Consider the following 20,228-nt stretch of genomic DNA (forward strand, 5'->3'; position numbering starts at 1 on the left):
GGGACCTCCCCTTGGTGTTGGGTGCTTTGGTGGCTCCTCCCTTTGAGCCTTTGGCAGAGGTGCAAATCTAGTTTGTGACTTTGAAGGTGTTCTTTTTGGTGGCAATTACTTCGGCCAGACGCCTTGGGGAGTTGGGGCTCTGATGGGCAGTGAGCCTTTTTTTGTCTTTTTAGGCAGATGGGGTGGTCCTTCAGTTGGATTCCTCTTTTGTTTCCAAGGTTCCTTGTCAGTTCCATTGTTCCCAGAGGTTGGTATTTCCTCCTTTGTGCTCTGATCTGGCGATGACCTTCCATGGTCTTTGCTTGATGTTTGCCAGGCTTTACGTATCTATCTGTATCACATAAGTGTATTTCGGAAGCCAGACTCCCTGTTTATGTCTTTTGGGGTTTCGTCTCGTGGGGGGAAGGCTTCTTGTTCCATTGGTTGCTGGCTGAAGCAGGTGATTACTACTTCCTTTTCGGTTCTCCTCCTCCAGTGTGTGTGCAAGGGTGGTCTACCTGGGGGATGGTGGCCTCCTTGGCTGAGGTTTGGGGGGGTTTCCTTGTTTGAGATCTGTAGGGCTGCTACCTGGGCATCAACTAATACTTTTGTGAGGCATTATCACATCCAGAATGTGCTGGGGGATGATGCTAATTTTGGTTTGGAGGTACTGCAGGCTGTGTGCTCCTGAATTCCTATTGTGTCTGTTCCAATAAATGAATGGGTGTTACTGTGTGCCTTGTGTCCTGATGGTTTGTTGTTTGATTAATGTTGGTTGCTGCTTGGGTATTCTCACTTGTTTAACAAATGGGACGAGAACAGGAGGGACTAGGATGTAATGTCCTATTATTACTGTTGTTGTAATACTTTATTCGATATGTACATATCATAAAAGTACAAACAATTCACACATCGAAACAAGATATTTAAAATATTATGTTAATTTCATTTCATGAGATAAAAAGATAAAAAGGTATTTACAATTAAAACAATGAATTATATAAAAAGTTTTAAAGTGCATACACAGTGATGGGCTTAATGACCAGAATAGGTAACATGGTCTAAGTTGTTACAGTGTTTAGCAGCATTGTGTGAATGAACCAAGCCTTTGCTATGTACTTAGCAACACCACATACGATAACCAGAGATGTAGTTTCTGCTGAGAGAATACGAAGGGCTATCCTAAAATCTCTCACTCCCAACTCCCTACATATAGGCTTTAGCCATCTAGTTCTGGGTACTTTGTATGCTTTACAAGCGAACAGAAAGTGGGGTAGAGATTCACTCGTGGATGGACACCCAGGACAGGTATGCAAATGGGTCCTCGTTCCTTTCCATCCCTCAGTGAATTTATTAAGCGGGAGTATCCCAATCTCATTTTCAGGAAAAGAGATTGGTCTCTTGGGATTTGGATGAAATCCAGGATAGGTTCGAGCTTCTTAGTAGGCTTATGTTCTATGAATCAGTTAGTTAGCACTCCCCGCTTTATACTTTTTGATTCCTCCGCCTGCACCCACTCCCAATAGATTTTTTTTTACAACTTGCTTATGGGGTGAGGACTGGGAGGTCCAAAACTCTCCCAAACCTAGGTTCACAACCAACTGCCTCAATTTATTCAACCACTGAATCTTGTTCAAGCCATTCAGGGTGATCAGCTCATCCAAAACCAGGGCATAGTTTGTCAGTTCTGGTGTCCTTCTCAGGCGCACCCAGAACAGCAAAGGACGGAGGCGGACTATATCTGCAATTGAATGTTTTCCCATGTCTGCCAAAAGGGGTTTTAACGATGTCGAGAGCGGGAGGGAAACTAAGTCCCTCACAAACTTATTCTCCGCTCTTACCAGATCCACGGTATTCTCACAGCCCCACAGCTCTGAGCCTTAGACGGCAGAGGCCAATGCTTTGCCGTCATAGACTTCCAGAGCAGGAGCTACCGGTCTGCTAATAGACATGTGCTGGTTTCTCAAAATGGCTCCAGACGCTCTTTTGAGATTTAGGAGCATTTTGGCCACATGTGAGTCCCATTTCAATCTGTTATTGAATCTGACACCCAGATAGTCAAACTCCTCCACCACCTCTAGTGGGGACCCGTTGAGAGTTATGTTTATTCTCCTAGCTTTTTTCGATACAGACAATACCATCAGTTTAGTTTTGGTGGTGTTTACAATGAGCCCCCGCTCATCACAAAACAGACTGAATCTATCTAATACCAGAATAGACTTTCAAAAGGGAATCATCCACTCTATTTATTCATTTACCTTCTTATCCACAGAATCACTGCATTCTCAGCTAAAGAAGTCTTCATCCTCAGCCGAAGAAGTCCGACCCACCAGACTCGCTACAAAAGAATCAATTGGAATTGAGTCCAGAAATTCCTTTGACATACTATGAAGAGGGTACCGTTTAGCCAGGAATCTGGGAAGCATGATACTATCAGGGTCCTTCCACTCCCTTTTAGCACCTCGTTGATGTAGGGATGGACTGGCACATCCACCACAGCCAAACTCTGAAACTGGTGCAGCAACAAACCACCTGATTTGCTGGGAGCATCGTGGCAAGGACATCCCATGTTGGAGTTGACATGCTTCAGCAAGTCCGGCAACATCTCTTTGTCAATATATTTACCCTAATGCTCCTCACCCCATCCAATCCTCCTCAAGAGTCAGAAGAATGAGATTGCCAGGAAGAGAGCTCTTGTAACAGGGCCCTCCCCCATCTCTTGCAATGTCTCCTTAAAATAAACATTTGATCCTGGCATAATTTCCCTACCTGGGGTGTTTAGACTGCACCGGAGAAGGAGAGGAAGGCACTCCCTGGAATGCTTCCCCATGCTTGCCAGCACCATGATGCTACCAGTTTCCAACAAGAGCAGGAAGACTTTGGAGGCCCCTCAACCAGGAACAAAAAAGCCTGACCCAGATAAACGTGCTTCCTCTTGTGAGAGCAGATAAAGTCTTGCAACTTGAGGAAAGATTGCTCCCAATCAGAATGTAAGCAAGGCAATAGTTCAGAAATGTGCCAATACCCGGGAATTGGACCAGGGACCTTCAGAACTGTAGGGTAACTGACACCCAACAGAGAGACCTCAGGCCAACTGGATGGAAAAGGCACACCAGGAACTGCAGCCGGGGCCTGAAACAGCCATCAGAATGATTTAAACCACAGGAATCCAGCAAGAACCAGCCGCAGCCGAGAACAGGCAAGATGAGGTGTAAAGTAAGCAGCTTGCCACACACAGGGCTGCAGATGCACAAAAGAGCTGCCAACCAGAAGGAATCCAATTATAGAATACCGTTATGCAGTGCTTACACATGCCGGTGTTTTAAGGCAACCCGCAACACAGCCCCAAAGCTGACCGTCCAATCAACGCCTGACTTCCTGAACCGTCCCATTCCGGAAGTAAGGCAAAGCAAACCCAGAAGGGAACCATGTCCCGGCAGCAACAGCAACCAGGAAATCGCCTGGAGAAGCCTGTAGAGATGATAGGAGAAGCCGCGCCTCGTTATGTGCACGGCAACCCAGGAGGCACAGCCCGGATCCTCCCCACAGCACATCTGTAACATAACCAGGAGGAACCAGCATGCCTCCCACCAAGCCAGGCAGGGATGGAGACAAGAACACCAGTGACGTCCCCGTCGCAGCAGGAGAAACATAAGTATACAGGAGCCCTTCAGCTCCTGCTTGTCCTATTCTGTCAGTAGAAAAAAAGAACCGAGGGAATGCTGGGTAAAGTACATTTACGTACTTCCTGTGGGAGGGTGTAGGGTATGACGAGCATTCCTTCGTTCCTTTTTTTTTCTATTGGTAAGTTAGGATTATATCACTTCTTTAATGAATAAGACGAGGACAAGAGGGACCTGAGGGTAACGTAAGCCACCCAAGAGAGGTATTTACATTAAGCAATGAATATCGATCTAACATATCATGCTCAATAATAAAATACCCTAAATTATTATGATACTTGGCATAGTGCCAATGATTTATTGATATCATAACCACCCAGCTCAGAAATTAATAGGAATGCATGACTTGCCCTAAGGAGCTGAAAGGTTTAAAACATCCTTTTATAATTTGGAAATTTAGAAGAATACATTACCGTTTGTCCTGATCCCAGCACCTTACAAGCATCTAGAGATCACGTTTACCTTCAATTTTCTCAATGAGAGTGCAGCTGTACAAAATAAATAATCTGTTCAAAATGTGAAGTCTCATTGGCCCAAGGGATATTGTTATTGCTCTTTGTTATGTGTGATAGAAATCCTACATGATTGGCAAGATTATTGCTCATTATCAGGAATCGGAGATGTTGTACCTTTGGTAAAAACCTTTTTACATATTATATATATATATATATATATATATATATATATATATATATATATATATATATATATATATATATTCATAGAAAAAACCATAGGTTATAGTGGATATATAGTTAGGAATTTGCATTTACAAAACCTTGAAAATTCAATGAAAAAACCATTGGTTTTAGGCCATATATAGTTAGGAATTAGCATTTACAAAACCTTATTTTACTCGCATAAAACCATTGAAATTCCATATATAGTTAAAGGCGCTAACTATATATCGCGCACCCGCAATCCACTGCTGATGATGTCACATATTACATCATTCATGACATGGTCAGTGACATCACTGATGACATCACTGATGACATCTCAAATGACATCACTGATGACATCACTGATGACAACATCCAGTGATTGTATGTGTCTGTAAAGTTTAAATATGTTTTACATATTGAAGAATGAGTGGATGTATAAGTGTCTGGATGAAGAATTTAGTAGGTGCATGACTGACTGTATGAAAGAGTGATTAAATGTGTCTCACTGAGTGCATGGGTTAGTGACTAAACTGTCTTAATTTGTGCATCAGTATGTTTGTTGTTGTGTAAGCTGCTGCATGTGTTGATCAGTAGCTATAAGAGTGGCCATATGGGTTATTGATTGGTTGCCCAAGTATTTGAATGGGAGGCTGAGTGTGTGTGTGGGTGGCTGGGAGGTGCGTGACTCTGTGCATAGATGTGTAAGCAGTTGATTCACTAGGAGTATGAGTTCAAGAGTGCATGTGGAAACAGCTATATGGGCGGTTGACTGTGCATGGGTCTGTTGGTGAGTGAATGTATTTCTCATTGCTACATGTGCAAGTAAGTACGTATGTAAAACACAATACATGTGAGAGTTGAGATATATAAATAACTGAACATAAGAGCCAGTGAATGTGTGAGTGGCTGTATCGATCACTGTGAGCTTGTATCAGGGATTATATAAGAGAGTAAATATGTGTTATTATATGTTTGAATAAGTAAGATGTGTATAACTGTATAGTTGAGGAAATGGAGGTGTGATTGATTCTTTGCATGACTGACTAGGTGTGTGAGTAACTCCATGGATGAGTGACAGTCTGTGAGTGTCTGTTTATACTGAGTGTATGTAAGGTTATATTAGAGTCTGAAGAGGTTCATTGTATTATCACATGAGTGATGTGATCAGTGATGACAAATGAGATGTCATCAGTGATGTCATTTGAGTTGTCATCAGTGATGTCATCAGTGATGTCATTTGAGATGTCATCAGTGATGTCATTTGAGTTGTCATCAGTGATGTCATCAGTGATGTCATTTGAGATGTCATCAGTGATGTCATCAGTGATGTCACTGACCATGTCATGAATGATGTAATATGTGACATCATCAGCAGTGGATTGCGGGTGCGCGATATATAGTTAGCGCTTCTAACTATATATGGAATTTCAATGGTTTTATGCGAGTAAAATAAGGTTTTGTAAATGCTAATTCCTAACTATATATGGCCTAAAACCAATGGTTTTTTCATTGAATTTTCAAGGTTTTGTAAATGCAAATTCCTAACTATATATCCACTATAACCTATGGTTTTTTCTATGAATTTCATTGGTTTTTTAATAGCAAATATGAAAAGCTTTAAAATGTCAAGTACGTGATAGATAAAAACATTTTCGTATTTATGCACGCTGATGTGCTTTGAACGCTGCACCCCCCCCCCTCCCCTCTTTTGTCTTAGTAGTACTCTCTCTTTGCAGATACTGAAGGGTAGTTAACGCAGGCCTTTACCCCCGTTGTAATCCGTCGTGCCTCCTTGTCTCTCCATTTGATTGATTGTTGTCCAAGCATTTACTGTTTTAGAATTGGTTCTCTTTGAATCATTCTCTATTTACAAGCAAGCACAAAGTCGCAATACTCTGTTTAGTCTTTGCAGATAGTGAAAAATCGTGTAAAAAAATAAAAGTAATCGAGCAAAATCAGTAGGCCACTAATTGGATCTCTTTTTGACCTCGCTAAAATAGAAATATTAGGAACAACCCTTCATGAGAAATACGAAAATAGTGAGATGAACTGAGCTCCACACCATGAGGGCTGCAAGACAGCTCGGCTCCATCACCCATCCCGCACAAAATAACGACAAACCCTATGCAAATATTAAAAATATAGACAACACACCAGCAAAGAAACAGGGTAAAACATTTTATTAAAAAACTATTTACATAACGTTGGTTTATAAGATGATGTCAGTAGTGGACCGATGTGTGAATAGATCGAAAGCAGCACAAGGCTCCAAGATCCGGATGGCAAGCTCCTGGATGTTGGGTGCCATAGTTTAGAGTTCTGAATTTCAGCCTTTTTCAATGCCTGTGCTTTGTTGAATCAAAATGGCGGCTTGACACAAAGCTGACTCAAGCGTTGCTACTGATGCTATGCAGACCAAAACTGGTTTTCAGTTTGTACATTTTTCTAGATTTTTCAATCCAAGTTTGGTTGACTTTGTAGAACGATGGCTTCAGATTTTCAACATACGGTGTGGTGGCGCTGACTGGGAGGGGGCGCTTCGCTCCTGCCCCCTCCCCAAGTAAGATTTTCATACGTGAAAGTATGTTAATGGTTTTGGTCCCTGAGATGCTTCGATGTCACTGCCATTCTCAAATAGCATAAGTTCTGGATGTTGGGTGCCATAGTTAAGAGTTCTGAGCAGTGCTTGTAACACTGTCTAAAGCTTATTTTCACCTACTGCAGCTTCACTATTCTCAAAGTAAGTGAGTGTCGTTTGTAGACCTGACTGCATTAGAAAACAATGTGATATGTTACCTTCCTAAACAGCTTGACGGAGGCCCCTGAGGGGCGGTGTGATGGCCATGGACTCGGAGAAGACGCATGGCTCCGACACCCTCCCCAAGTCTTATAGCACTGGTGTAGCCTGAGATCGCCCCCGACATAGGCGGCCGGCTCCCGGGGTCCGGCGGAACTTTTTGCCTTTTGATGACTCTTCAATTCTGGACCTTGTCCCACAATCCGTTTGACCTGAAGACAAGCTGTAGTGGGGCGCCCCTTTATCGTTTTAGTTGCCATTCCGCCCGCTTTTGCTACACTGTGCCTCTTCCGCCATTCAGCTGTTTACCGCCCGCTCTTGCGACTACAGCGTCTCGCTCACCATGTAGTTGAGTTGCGCCCGCTCTTGCGGTGCAGCGATAGGCGGCTGCCACAGGACTCTCAAAATGGCGGCCGGCTCTTCGGTTTTGGGCCTGGTCCACTAAAATGGCCCTGGGACACCTTGGAACTCGGACGCTTCCCTGATAGGGCTTGGGTCCCATTCTCGAAAAGCGTCCCCTCAGCCGTGAAGATTCTACAAAAGTCTTGGGGGCCTCCGACTCCCGCAGGCTTCTGGTGGGGAGCGACTGCCATGATTGCTCGTGGAATGGCCACGACGGAGCTACGAGATGGTAGTGGTCTCATGCTGACGCCTGCTTAAGTCTGAAACATCCAGAAACACTATAGACTACCAATTCGATCAGTTCCGGTAGCGCCCCAACATGACCCGGAAGAGAAGAACTTGCCCTCCCCTCTTTGACTGATGGTTCTTGTTGCCTGTCCCCTCTGTTCTCATTTAACAGAACTTTTTGGACTGCTGAAAGGGGTTGTGTTCTGAACGCTGGTTGGTGGAGACATTTAGACTATATTCTTGACCTACGTTGTCGCGTAATGCGTTTTATGACACGCCGCGTTAGCGCACCCGGAAGTGATCCGAGGCGCGGCGCGCAGCGCGTAACGTAAGCATAACAGGTCATGTGACTTGTTAATAAAATTTTTCATTGGTTCATTTTACTTTTGTTAATTTAATGATGAAAAGCTTGGTCATATGACCTAAAAATTACGCTTTTTATTATTTTCGAACAATATTTTTTTTTCAAACATATGTTATAATATTCCAGGCTAATGTACTTTCCCGGAAAATTTACAACTGTCTTGCAAGTAAAATATATTCCTTTTTCGAGAAAAAGGGCGTTTCTTCCTTCCATGACGGAGCCGTTGAGTAAAAGAGATTCGGCCTGCTGTCTTAGTCGCCGATACGCCTGATTATCAGATTCTTATCGATCACTTTATGTTGCAGACATGAAAAACACAACTGCCCTTGACCATTTATCTTTACTGCGTTCCTACATATAAAACCTTTTATCCGTCATGTAATTGGACTGCTTTATTTCACTTGCCTTTTACTGATTCGAAAACAGTGACTAAAAGTAAAAACTTTACCAATGTAAATACTACTACCGTGTTTTGTTTTAAAAACCTTTATTGTGAAAATGTCAGTATACAAATACGGGCCTATAACCACGTGGGCCGGCCACGGAGCAAACTGAAATCGTATATGATGAGGAGACATTTACACTGTAGAGGAACGTAACGAGCGGGCCATTAGGTTGCAAGAACTAAGGTGTCTAACAGTTGCGGAATCGGTGGACATACATTTTGTAATTAAAATAGAACAGGGCCACTTACAATAACATTTTCTAGATATACATTTGCGGGCAAGGAGTTACGAGTCCCATTTATACCGGCGCCATTTTGGGCGAGGCCGGGCAGGTCCAAGATATAGTCAAAATGTCTCCACCAACCATCGGCCAGACCAGAACCCCTTTCGGCCCTTTATGCTACAAGATGGTGTCTTCCATTCAGAAAATATTGTTGGCAGCATTTTGAAAGGAAACAGAAACAGCCGTTCTCCTAGTGAGTTTCACATTGTTACATTTAGGAAGAATGTTGAAGAGTAGTATGTGGAAAATCTGAAGCCATTTTTCTACAAACTCTCAATCAGACTTGGATGGAAAAAAAAAACCTGAAGAATGTACAAACTGAAAACCAATTTTTGTCTGTATAGCACCAACAGTAACGCTTGAGTCAGCTTTGTGTCAAGCCGCCATTTTCATTCAATCAATAGCGTCCCCCTGCACACATTCAGGGACCTGATCGTGTCTTCAGATGAAACGGATTGTAGGAAAAGAAGCAGAAAGGAAAAGGCAAAAAGTTCCGCCGGACCTAGTGAAGCTGCAGCAGGTGCAAATAAGCTTCAGACAGTCTTACAAGCACTGCTCAGAACTCTCAACTGAGGCACTCAACATCCAGGACTTGCCATTCGGATCTTGGTGCCTTGTGCTGGTTCCGACCTATTCACACATCGGTCCACTACTGACATCACCTCATAAGCCAACGGGGCACCCCACGCCGACTTTCGGCGCAGCATTGTAGGATGGCCACACCAGTGCGGCAACTTGCTGGACACAACATCGGGGCCATCCAGATCTCGGCGCGTTCGACTCACTGTACCGCAACAGTGACCGCAACTCAGCTGGACACGCCGTCTTTCGGCGCAGCATTGTAGGATGGCCACACCAGTGCGGCAATTTGCTGGACACCACCTCGGTGCCATCCGGATCTCGGCGCGTTCGAGTCACTGTACCGCAACAGTGACCGCAATTCAGCTGGACACGCCGTCTTTCGGCGCAGCATTGTAGGATGGCCACACCAGTGCGGCAATTTGCTGGACACCACCTCGGTGCCATCCGGATCTCGGCGCATTCGAGTCACTGTACCGCAACAGTGACCGCAACTCAGCTGGACACGCCGTCTTTCGGCGCAGCATTGTAGGATGGCCACACCAGTGCGGCAATTTGCTGGACACCACCTCGGTGCCATCCGGATCTCGGCGCGTTCGAGTCACTGTACCGCAACAGTGACCGCAACTCAGCTGGACACGCCGTCTTTCGGCGCAGCATTGTAGGATGGCCACACCAGTGCGGCAATTTGCTGGACACCACCTCGGTACCATCCGGATCTCGGCCCGTTGTGCTGCCTTCGGCCTATTCGCACATCGGTCCGCTACTGACGCCGCCTCACGTGCCAACGGATTTTCTACGCTTTTTGTAGCCCTATGCCGCATAACAGGTCATGTGACTTGTTTATAAAACTTTTCATTGGTTCATTTTACTTTTGGTTTCCTAAAGATGGAAGGCTTGGTCATATGACCTAAAAATAACACTTTTCATTGGTTTAGAACATTTTTTTTTCCCAAACGATGAAAGCCCCACCTTGTTTCTGGATCATTCAGACTGAAGCTGGCGTCAGCATGAGAGCACCACCATCTCGTGGCTCCGTCGTGGTCATTCCGCGAGCAATCATGGCAGCCGCTCCCCACCGGAAGCCTGCGGGAGTCGGGGGCCCCCAAGACTTTTGTACAATCTTCACGGCTGAGGGGACGCTTTTCGAGAATGGAGCCCAAGCCCTAGCAGGCAAGCGTCCGAGTTCCAAAGTGTCCCAGGGCCATTTCAGTGGACCAGGCCCAAAACCGAGGAGCCGTCCGCCATTTTAAGAGCCATGTGGCAGCCGCCTATCGCTGCACTGCAAGAGTGGGAGCAACTCAACAACATGGTGAGCGAGACGCTGTAACCGCAAGAGCGGGCGCAACTCAGCTAGATGGCCGCCACCTGGGGAGGCCCGTTCACGCCGCCTCCCCCACGCCCCCCCCCCCGGGCCGCCGCACGCCAATTTTCGGAGCAACATTGTAGGATACCAAAACCAGTGCGGCAGTTTACTGGACATCACCTGGGTGCCTGTCGTACATGTTGTGTCAGCCATGTGACACTGGACACAGACCGCTACTGACGAGGCCTCCCCCCGCACCACCCGGGACGCCCCACGCTGTTTTTCTGTGCTGCATTGTAGGATCCCTAAACCAGTGCGGCACCCAGGCGACATCACCTGGGTGCCGTCCAGAACTCTGCACGTTGTGCTGCCTTGGGACTATTCGCACAACAGACCGCTACTGACGAGGCCTCCCCCCGCCCCACCCGGGACGCCCCACGCCAATTTTCGGAGCAGCATTGTAGGATCCCTAAACCAGTGCGGCACCCAGGCGACATCACCTGGGTGCCGTCCAGAACTCTGCACGTTGTGCTGCCTTGGGACTATTCGCACAAAAGACAGCTTCTAACCATTGTTGCTTTTTGTGTTGAGAAATGTTTAAATGTTTTTAGTTTTTGTTCCGTTCGTTAAAGTTAATAGTTAATAAAGTTTTATAACCTTACTTTGTTGGAGTGTTATCTATTTTTTTTAAAACGGGTGAATGGGGCCTTGAATCGGGTTATTGTCATGTGTGGGCTTTGGAAGTGTGCTGCTGCAGGATCGGACATTTCAAACTCAAATGCACGTTCTTTTTCTTACCTTTCCGAAGCATGGAGCGCAATAGCAAGCAGAGAAAGGGTGATGCACGTGTTGAACACTACCTGACCTGGCAAGTTGCTGGCAGTGCCCCCCCGCCCGCTCCTGAAAGAGGAAACACACCGCTCCGAGTACTTCACAAATCTTTAAAAGACCATGCGCTTGTTCATGAGGCTTAAATGGTTTATCACCTCTTCTAGAACCCCTGCATCGACCTCTGACGTTTCCTGGAAAAATTACCATGTAACACAATACCAAGCCCTGTCAGCTGAAACCCCCAAGGAATCGTGGGGCATATTATCAAGGGGGTTTATCTCCGCTTTTTTGGCTTTAAAAGCCTTGAAAGCGGAGATAAAATTATCTCCCTATTACCAAGCTGTCGCTAACACCAGTTAGTGACAGCTAAAAGGATATAGCGACCATCTTGGGCCCCGCTTTGCATGTCAGTGATACTTATCACTAATGACATGCAAAGTGGCGTGCCAAGATGTTAGCGACTGGAAACAGTCCCTAACATCGCTACCTTCTATTACCAACTTTTGGAGATATCTCCAAAATCTAACACCTGCCCTGAGCAGTTCTTAGCCATGTTATCCAATGGGAGGTGGATAACATGGCTAAGAGCATTTGCTCGATAATACATGAATATCGCTGACTTTTCTGCGATAATAGCAAGGTTTATCTGCGATAAAAATCGCCGATGTACGGCGATAATTTTTGTCTCTAAACAAGTTAGAGACAAAAATTATCGCTAGTTGTTCGTAATATGCCCCCGGGTTTTTGCTTGCAAAAATCGGGAGGCGGGAGACTAGCACTGAAATCAGTAGTCACACGCCTGAATCGGGAGGGTTGGCATGTCTGAATTCTCTACAGCTGGGGCCATAAACTACATCCGCAGGGTTAGGTGATAGCATGGGACCAGCCTGGCATCTAAAATGGCTGCCGTGCACGACAAAATTGTGGCATTGGAAAAAAGGCAAGATGGCGCAGCCGCTGGAAGAGATGTATCAACATATATCAGCCTCCTCAGCCACCCTCAGGAAACATAGGGGATTAGGATACGTCTCCCGCACCCCCTTATACCTAGTAATTTAATTAACGAAGCACAAAATGGCGAATTCCCGTTTCGCTACCAGTTTGCGGCCCAGTTCGCGGCCCGTGAAGCGCTTCTACCGTGAAAAATCTTTTTTTTTTTCTTTTCCCCACGGGACCCTTTAATAACCCCAACAACATTCCTAGGGGGTCAAGAGGGGGATACCTTGCCCCCTTTCATTAAATTCCCCTTTCGTTTTTCACCTCTTCTTCTCTCTCGATCCTACCGAGAGACAAGATGGCGGCCGCTCCGGACTGTTTAGAATGTTGACAGACACCGGAGAGCCAATCAGCTTTCTGCGCGCAAAGTTCCGATAAGCGAAAAGTAAGCGGACCGGATCGCTGCCCGGAGCGCTGTTACAGATATATATCTTGATTTAAACGTTAATTTCTCAAAATCCACTGAAGCACATATATTGAGACCTAGCAAAGGCACATCGGGCTAACAGTCCCTACAATTTTGCCAAGTTTCGTGCAAATCCATTCAGCCGTTCGAGCTAAAAGTGAGTCCAACCGCCCTATGGAAAAATGAATGGGAAAAACGCGTTTTGGGACCCCCCTTTTTTCTCAGGCCCCCCTTGACGAAACCCCCCCAAATTTTTAGGGGCTGCTCAGAAACAAAATGTGCCATTTTCCTGAAAATTTCAGCCGATTCCGTCCACAAACGCCAAAGTTATTAGGCATAGAATTTTCAGAAATCCCATAGGGAAAAAATCCTAACTATATATACCTACTGGCGAGACGCCAGTAGGTAATATATATATATATATATATCCATCCCAACGCGTTGCCGGCGGCAGCCGTTAGCCAGCATACAAGTACACAGACTCCAGTAATAATCACTGCAAGCCAGGCTTCGATTTGAATGGTTACTTATTCCAACAAATGGTGGTGGTGGTGCCAGTCATCAGACGCGTTTCGGACTTGCGTCCTTGCTCACTGATGAGCGGGTGATGTGGAGGTCACGTATATATACAAGTTTGGTACACATTTGAATTTCGCGCCTTTACAAATACTAGACATAGATGGTGGACTAACATGAAAAATCACATCCCAAACCCAGTTTGTGGGCGCCATTTTGTAATGATCAAAGGTAGAATACAATTGTATACCATATCCATCTACTGTTATGACAACTGCACTGCATTAGATTAGATCCAATCGAATCTCATCACAAACAATTCATAATGTTACACTTTTAAATAAATGGGAATTTCCACCCATCATTCAAAAAATTGATGTTTGTCACATTGTGCACTCGTATAAATATATGATCTGTACAAATACTCGAGTTATATACAAGATGGACTTAATGAATGCATAAATGCAGGGCACAATAACGTATTATGGCAAGCGGTGATGTGAAAAAAATCGACACTCTATCACCTTTGAGCGTAATGCAGTCTGTGCTTAGAACATGATGTAATTATACAACATTCTGTAAAAGGTGAGCAATATCTGTACAAATACGTTAACTCCATGACGAAAGTTTTATTATATATATATATATATATATATATGGGTTTAGTGCCCCCCTCCCCAGCATAGTGTTGCTGGGTTCCCTTTCAAGGCATTTAAGTACATTCTGTTGGCTCCAACCACTCCAATGTAATTGAAAGTGAAAATACTGCAATCAGGTATTAACCCTTTAAAGACTCAAACTTAAAGACTGGGTTGTTTCTGTAAGAATATCCTTACTTGATCCTTAGATAAACTTCCCACAACATTTTGCCCAATTTATTTTCAAGGATATTTTTTGTTTTTGACCATTTTCACCCATTGCACAATTTATTGATCTTGTTTTAGTGTTATATTAAATGCTAATATTTCAAATTAAGGTAGCACGCGCCTTTAAAATCTTTGAGTTAACTTTCGTATTGTTTGGCTGTTAAACATAACACCTCACACATATACTCTACTAATGTCACTAAAACTCCTGCCATGCCACCAAATGTGGACCATGAACCCATTACAAAACGTATTAGCCTTTTTGTAGTGGACTGCGGGACACAGCTTAAAGGCAAGTTTCTCCCAACCGTATCTAAGTACCAAACTATGAAATTGTGCATTGCGTTCACTGAATATTTTTCACATTCTACAACCACACATTTTCTCTTCAGGGGGCTCTGGTTGCAGAAAGAGGTCAGTGGAAAATATTAAATGCTCCTTGGGACCACATAAATCTCCATGTCCGTGAAGGGTATATAATTCCATGGCAAGAACCAGACCAAAATACAAAACACAGGTAAGTGCATGTTCAGTTTTAACACTGCTTAAGACGAAGATGAAATAGCATATAGTAAATAAATTAATAGACAGTAGCTTATCTAAACAAACATTACTGGCATAATTATAGAAATAACTACAACGTTAAGCCGTACATAACATGTTTCCTGTTCTATATTGCCACAGGTATTCACAATAGGCTAATTTCTGGACGTGATAAGTGCAACATTAGTTAAAAAAATCTTAAAGCTATGAACATTTACAATAATACTGCCAAGTTGCTATCAAAATAGGACGAGGATCAATTATATCTTAAATCATCATTTAACAATGTTTTTTGATCGACTTATCTTATTTTCTCTGACTTTTAACATTGTTTATCACACACAGAACACTCCTATTTAATTTGAAGGTATTTCTTTCTCATTCATTTAATTTCAAAAGCTTTATTCGGTGTATAAAAACATCTCATTCAATTTACCCAGCATATCTATAACCAATATAAATATGAGCCTCATTACCTATTTAACAATCACTTATTTAGTTTGTCACTGTAGAAATATTCATGCTGACCAATAAAACCCGTTGACATTTTTCTGTTTGGGCTATGCATTTTTGTAGTTCTGCTATTAGTGAGTCTTACTATCTTAGTCTCACTCACAGCAAGCTCTGTTAAAATAGATTCAAGTACAAGCCACTAGTGTCCCCCTTTTAAAACAAACTCTGGTGCTTTACAGCTGGAGTAAGAGGTTTCGTATTAGCTGCATGTGATTATTTGCACATATGTGTATATGCATGTGCACGTGCATGTGGGCTGAGTGAGTGTGACTGACATTGAGCTTAGGCCAGTATCTGTGGGCAGCCAGCCACTTGCGGAAGTGAACCTTTATGGACTGCAAATGACCTGAACAGGATTTATAGTGTGGTGGTAAGACATGGATTAACTCTACAGTACATCAATGAAAGTGATGTTCTCTTCCAGGTAACCTGCATTATAGAAGAAACCTGAGAGTGAAGATTCAGTTCCTCATGATGGCAGGTTTCCTTGGCTGTTTGCTCGGAAGAGTGCAATCATTTGGCCTTACCCTTCCTCAGAGTTTTTTGAGAACCTGAAAATTAATAAATCCATTCCACCAAGCCATCAGTGCCAAGTGTATAGGACCCGTACCCTCCAGATCTTCCCCCGCCGCCCAACTGCCCTAGACATGCAAGATCCCCACATTTGAAATCACCAAGAGATTCAGGTGGGGTAAAAAGGCCATGTTTATTCACAACATTGTATAAACATGACAAGCAATAACATGCATATCTTTATTTACAAATTACATTCATAACTACATTTATGAGCATATCATGCTCCAACACCTTCCCAACCCTAAGGGAGGAACACCATCTGGTTCGCATCTCCCAACTGGGTACCCTACGCCAAGTGCCGTGCACCTGCCCCTTAGAGTGGTGGGTCCTGCCCTTCGATCCTTGTCCGCCATTACCGGGGCCCACCTCTCGACCACCAGGCTGCCCAGGGTCGCCCGGGAGGCTCAAAATCTGTCGCCCTAACCTCCCCAGCCGGTGGTCACTTCCTCCCAGTGGAGAGCTTGCCATATCCCCCCTCAGAGCTGGCCTATGGAGCCCGGCAGGCGAGCTCCCATCCATCTTGTTTAGCCACTATTTACTGATCGCAGGTCTCTTCTCCGCAGAACGCCCCTCAAACCATTTATCCAAGGGACGGGTGGGTGGGAGTTTCGGAAAGCCGGCCAGGATCACGAGAATGGCCAGGTGCCGGCGTGAGCAGTCAGGTATCCAGGAGTGATAGCGGGAACAGAGACCCCAGTCACAGGGAGTTGACCCTAAAGAGGCCCAGAGTCTCCACCCCCTGACCCCCAGGTCACGCGATATCGCCGGACCGGAAATGGGTCGGCCGGACGCCGATTGGGCCGTCCGCCCGACCAACCACCAGAGACCAGGGGCGGGCGGGGTCCGGAGAGGCCGGGTCCTAAGTGCGCGCGGCGTGATTCTCCGCGCTTGTCATAGTCAGTCAGTCATACCCTGTTTGAGAGCTGTGCTAGGAGATTGCTCTATTGTGTGGGGATCTCTTTGATCCTCTTTATTGACCAGCTGACTAACTATCTTGGCTTGGTAAAAGGGACAGAGACCTGGAATGTGATTAGGGGCTGAACAAGAGTAATATGAAGGTTCCTAAAGTACAAGATCTGTGAGTATCGACCTAGACTGGGGATCGATTGATACCTCATTTAACCCTGTAGGCTTAAGTGGGGTGAAACTGTACTTAAGCATAGATTTTGCCCAAAATGTACAAATTCAGTTACGCATCACAGACTGTCCATAGCCACTACAAACCTACTATGAATGCCCACTCACAATATACGTGTATCAAAAAATACAAGAGCACCCTGACTGTTTGCACCAAAGAGTACAGTAATTAGGCCTTACCATTTCTGAGAGTTTTGCAAGGACTCTGTGATGAACACATCCATTTCAGTAAATAGTCTGTTCCAAAGTGTATAGCTATCTTATCGTACCCTGCCTGAGAGCCGTGCTAGGACATGGTGCCCAGGGCGTCCTAATCATAAGCACTCTTCTCCTGTAAATCTTGACACTGAGCATCTCCTTATTATCAATATATTTATATGATAATTCTTTGAAGTTTGAAAATATATCTTACTTTTGCAACAATTATCATAGCATTTAATTTTTCCAACCTATTGGACCATTGTTTTTCGTATGATACACTCACATTACAAGGCCTAGTCAAGGCCAGTACCAATCCTTGAGAGGTCCCTTATGCAACAGGCTAACACTGCACAGATACTAGGCAGCAAAAGACAGTAGCCTCACATGTTTATCGTTCACATGCACACACATGTGTGTAATCCATCTAGAGCTATGCAATCTACCATGAAACTCACACATCACACTCAGGATTCGATGCAAATAAAACGGGTTTATTGGCACAAAACCAGAACAATTGCATTTTGACTCCCCATTGCGTCTTGATCATATGATGCTTGATGGTGACCTAGAAGCAGAGGGTTCCCGTAGACTTCTTTGGACTAATTGTACCTGGACATGCCCTAGGAGGATGTAGTCCAGAATCCTGTAGGATACAAGATGGCCTGCACATGGCAAGGAGAATGTTGAGCACAAAAACTGGAGTCTAGAGGGAAAGACAGAACTAGGACGCCCCCCACTCAATAAGTCATCAAACAAAACAAGTCCTAGTTCTCACTGCAATATTTTTAAAGATATCTAGAGATCACTGGTTGTTTGTAGATCACACCAGGGAGTTCCTTCATCTAGGGATACTCATGATCTCTTAATCTATTGCTTGAATAAAAAGCAGCCTCGCTCTGATCTCGACAGTACAAGACAACACAAGACTCACATACACCTTGAACGGACAAAAAATGTGTGAATAGCGAGATGGCACCTCACGGGCGCACCACCAATGGGACCCCTGGTTGGTACTCACCAGGATGGCCCTGTTATCATCATTGGTGCCATCAAGCTTTAACGGAAACGTGCCTCAAACCCAAAGTGTAAAGACAGTGCGTGATGCAGTGGACACAACTTATATGTAACAAAAACTAACAACATTAAACATTTAAACATATAAGATACTGTGCAACTAGGACTTCAAACTTTACTTCTGTTCCTTTCTCTGTTGCAAACAGTAAAACACTTAAATTAAAAAAGGAGAGTGTGAAGACTACCTATCACTTCACACCCCACTTACAGCCGACATGTTTCATTGCCGTGGTATAAATCAGGCAATTTCCTCAGGGCCACTCAATTTGAAAGCCACTGCTAAAGACGCTGTGCTGCCAATGCCTTTGCGTGGCTTAACCTCTCCTACCAGCCGAGAGTAAAACCAAAGGAACTGTGCCCCCTTCGGTGGGCGAAGTCCTATCTCCCTTCAATAAGGTTGCCGTGGAGAATACTCGTTCGGCGTCTCGAGTGATGAGAAGACGCCGAACGAGTATTCTCCACGGCAACCTTATTGAAGGGAGATAGGACTTCGCCCACCGAAGGGGGCACAGTTCCTTTGGTTTTACTCTCGGCTGGTAGGAGAGGTTAAGCCACGCAAAGGCATTGGCAGCACAGCGTCTTTAGCAGTGGCTTTCAAATTGAGTGGCCCTGAAGAAATTGCCTGATTTATACCACGGCAATGAAACATGTCGGCTGTAAGTGGGGTGTGAAGTGATAGGTAGTCTTCACACTCTCCTTTTTTAATTTAAGTGTTTTACTGTTTGCAACAGAGAAAGGAACAGAAGTAAAGTTTGAAGTCCTAGTTGCACAGTATCTTATATGTTTAAATGTTTAATGTTGTTAGTTTTTGTTACATATAAGTTGTGTCCACTGCATCACGCACTGTCTTTACACTTTGGGTTTGAGGCACGTTTCCGTTAAAGCTTGATGGCACCAATGATGATAACAGGGCCATCCTGGTGAGTACCAACCAGGGGTCCCATTGGTGGTGCGCCCGTGAGGTGCCATCTCGCTATTCACACATTTTTTGTCCGTTCAAGGTGTATGTGAGTCTTGTGTTGTCTTGTACTGTCGAGATCAGAGCGAGGCTGCTTTTTATTCAAGCAATAGATTAAGAGATCATGAGTATCCCTAGATGAAGGAACTCCCTGGTGTGATCTACAAACAACCAGTGATCTCTAGATATCTTTAAAAATATTGCAGTGAGAACTAGGACTTGTTTTGTTTGATGAAGGAGAATGTTGAACCTGGGGTGTGCAGGAGGTGGTGCAGTACCCCTTCAGATTTGATAGTGTGCTGCTGGAGCAGAGAACACTAAGCTTTATCAAGAAACTAGCAGGAATTCAAAGACCAGGGAGTCATTATCTGATAAACCTGGTAGCTGGAGAACATTACCAGGAGTGAAATAATGCAACAAATTAGACAAACCATGCAATAGTTTGTCAGCCCTTCTAATGGGTCCAGGGCTGAATACAATATACTGCATCAAGTAGTTGTTTCAGTTATTCTCTCAGGTAGGGCCAGTGAGCTAGGGTCATAAAGGACCATAAAGTGTCATTGACCATTCACAACAGCCTCCTTGTAAAAGGGTAGGGCACCAGCCCATCAGCCTTTCCAACCAGTCCCTATGTTTTCCTCCTGACTTGTTCTCACACTTAACAGCTCAGCACAGTAATAGCTGAAGGCAGGTAGGAGTCAAAGAGAAAGTCAGTTTGCCAGTTGCCATTGTTAAGAATGATTCAAATAAGCTATGAGCTGCATTATATGAACCAGGCTTTGGTGTTTAGTGGGTGTCCCAAGTGGCTAAGGGGCACCAGTTCCTGGAATCATAGCGAGGGATATATATCTATCAATATCTATATATATTTACTGAAGA

The 20,228-nt window shown here is 44.5% G+C and overlaps 1 protein-coding gene across 1 annotated transcript in view; it reads left to right on the forward strand.

Annotated features, from left to right (window-relative positions):
• The window catches only part of LOC147683948 (maltase-glucoamylase-like), a 588,456-nt gene that overhangs the window by 546,350 nt on the left and 21,878 nt on the right, over positions 1-20,228 (forward strand). Inside the window, exon 67 of the mRNA XM_086944339.1 lies at positions 14,740-14,864. Within this exon, the coding sequence (XP_086800465.1) occupies positions 14,740-14,864 (125 nt within the window). The remainder of the gene's footprint in view (positions 1-14,739; positions 14,865-20,228) is intronic.

The sequence above is a fragment of the Lissotriton vulgaris genome, chromosome 11, assembly GCF_964263255.1.
Source record: "Lissotriton vulgaris chromosome 11, aLisVul1.2, whole genome shotgun sequence".
Classification (NCBI taxonomy): Eukaryota; Metazoa; Chordata; class Amphibia; order Caudata; family Salamandridae; genus Lissotriton; species Lissotriton vulgaris.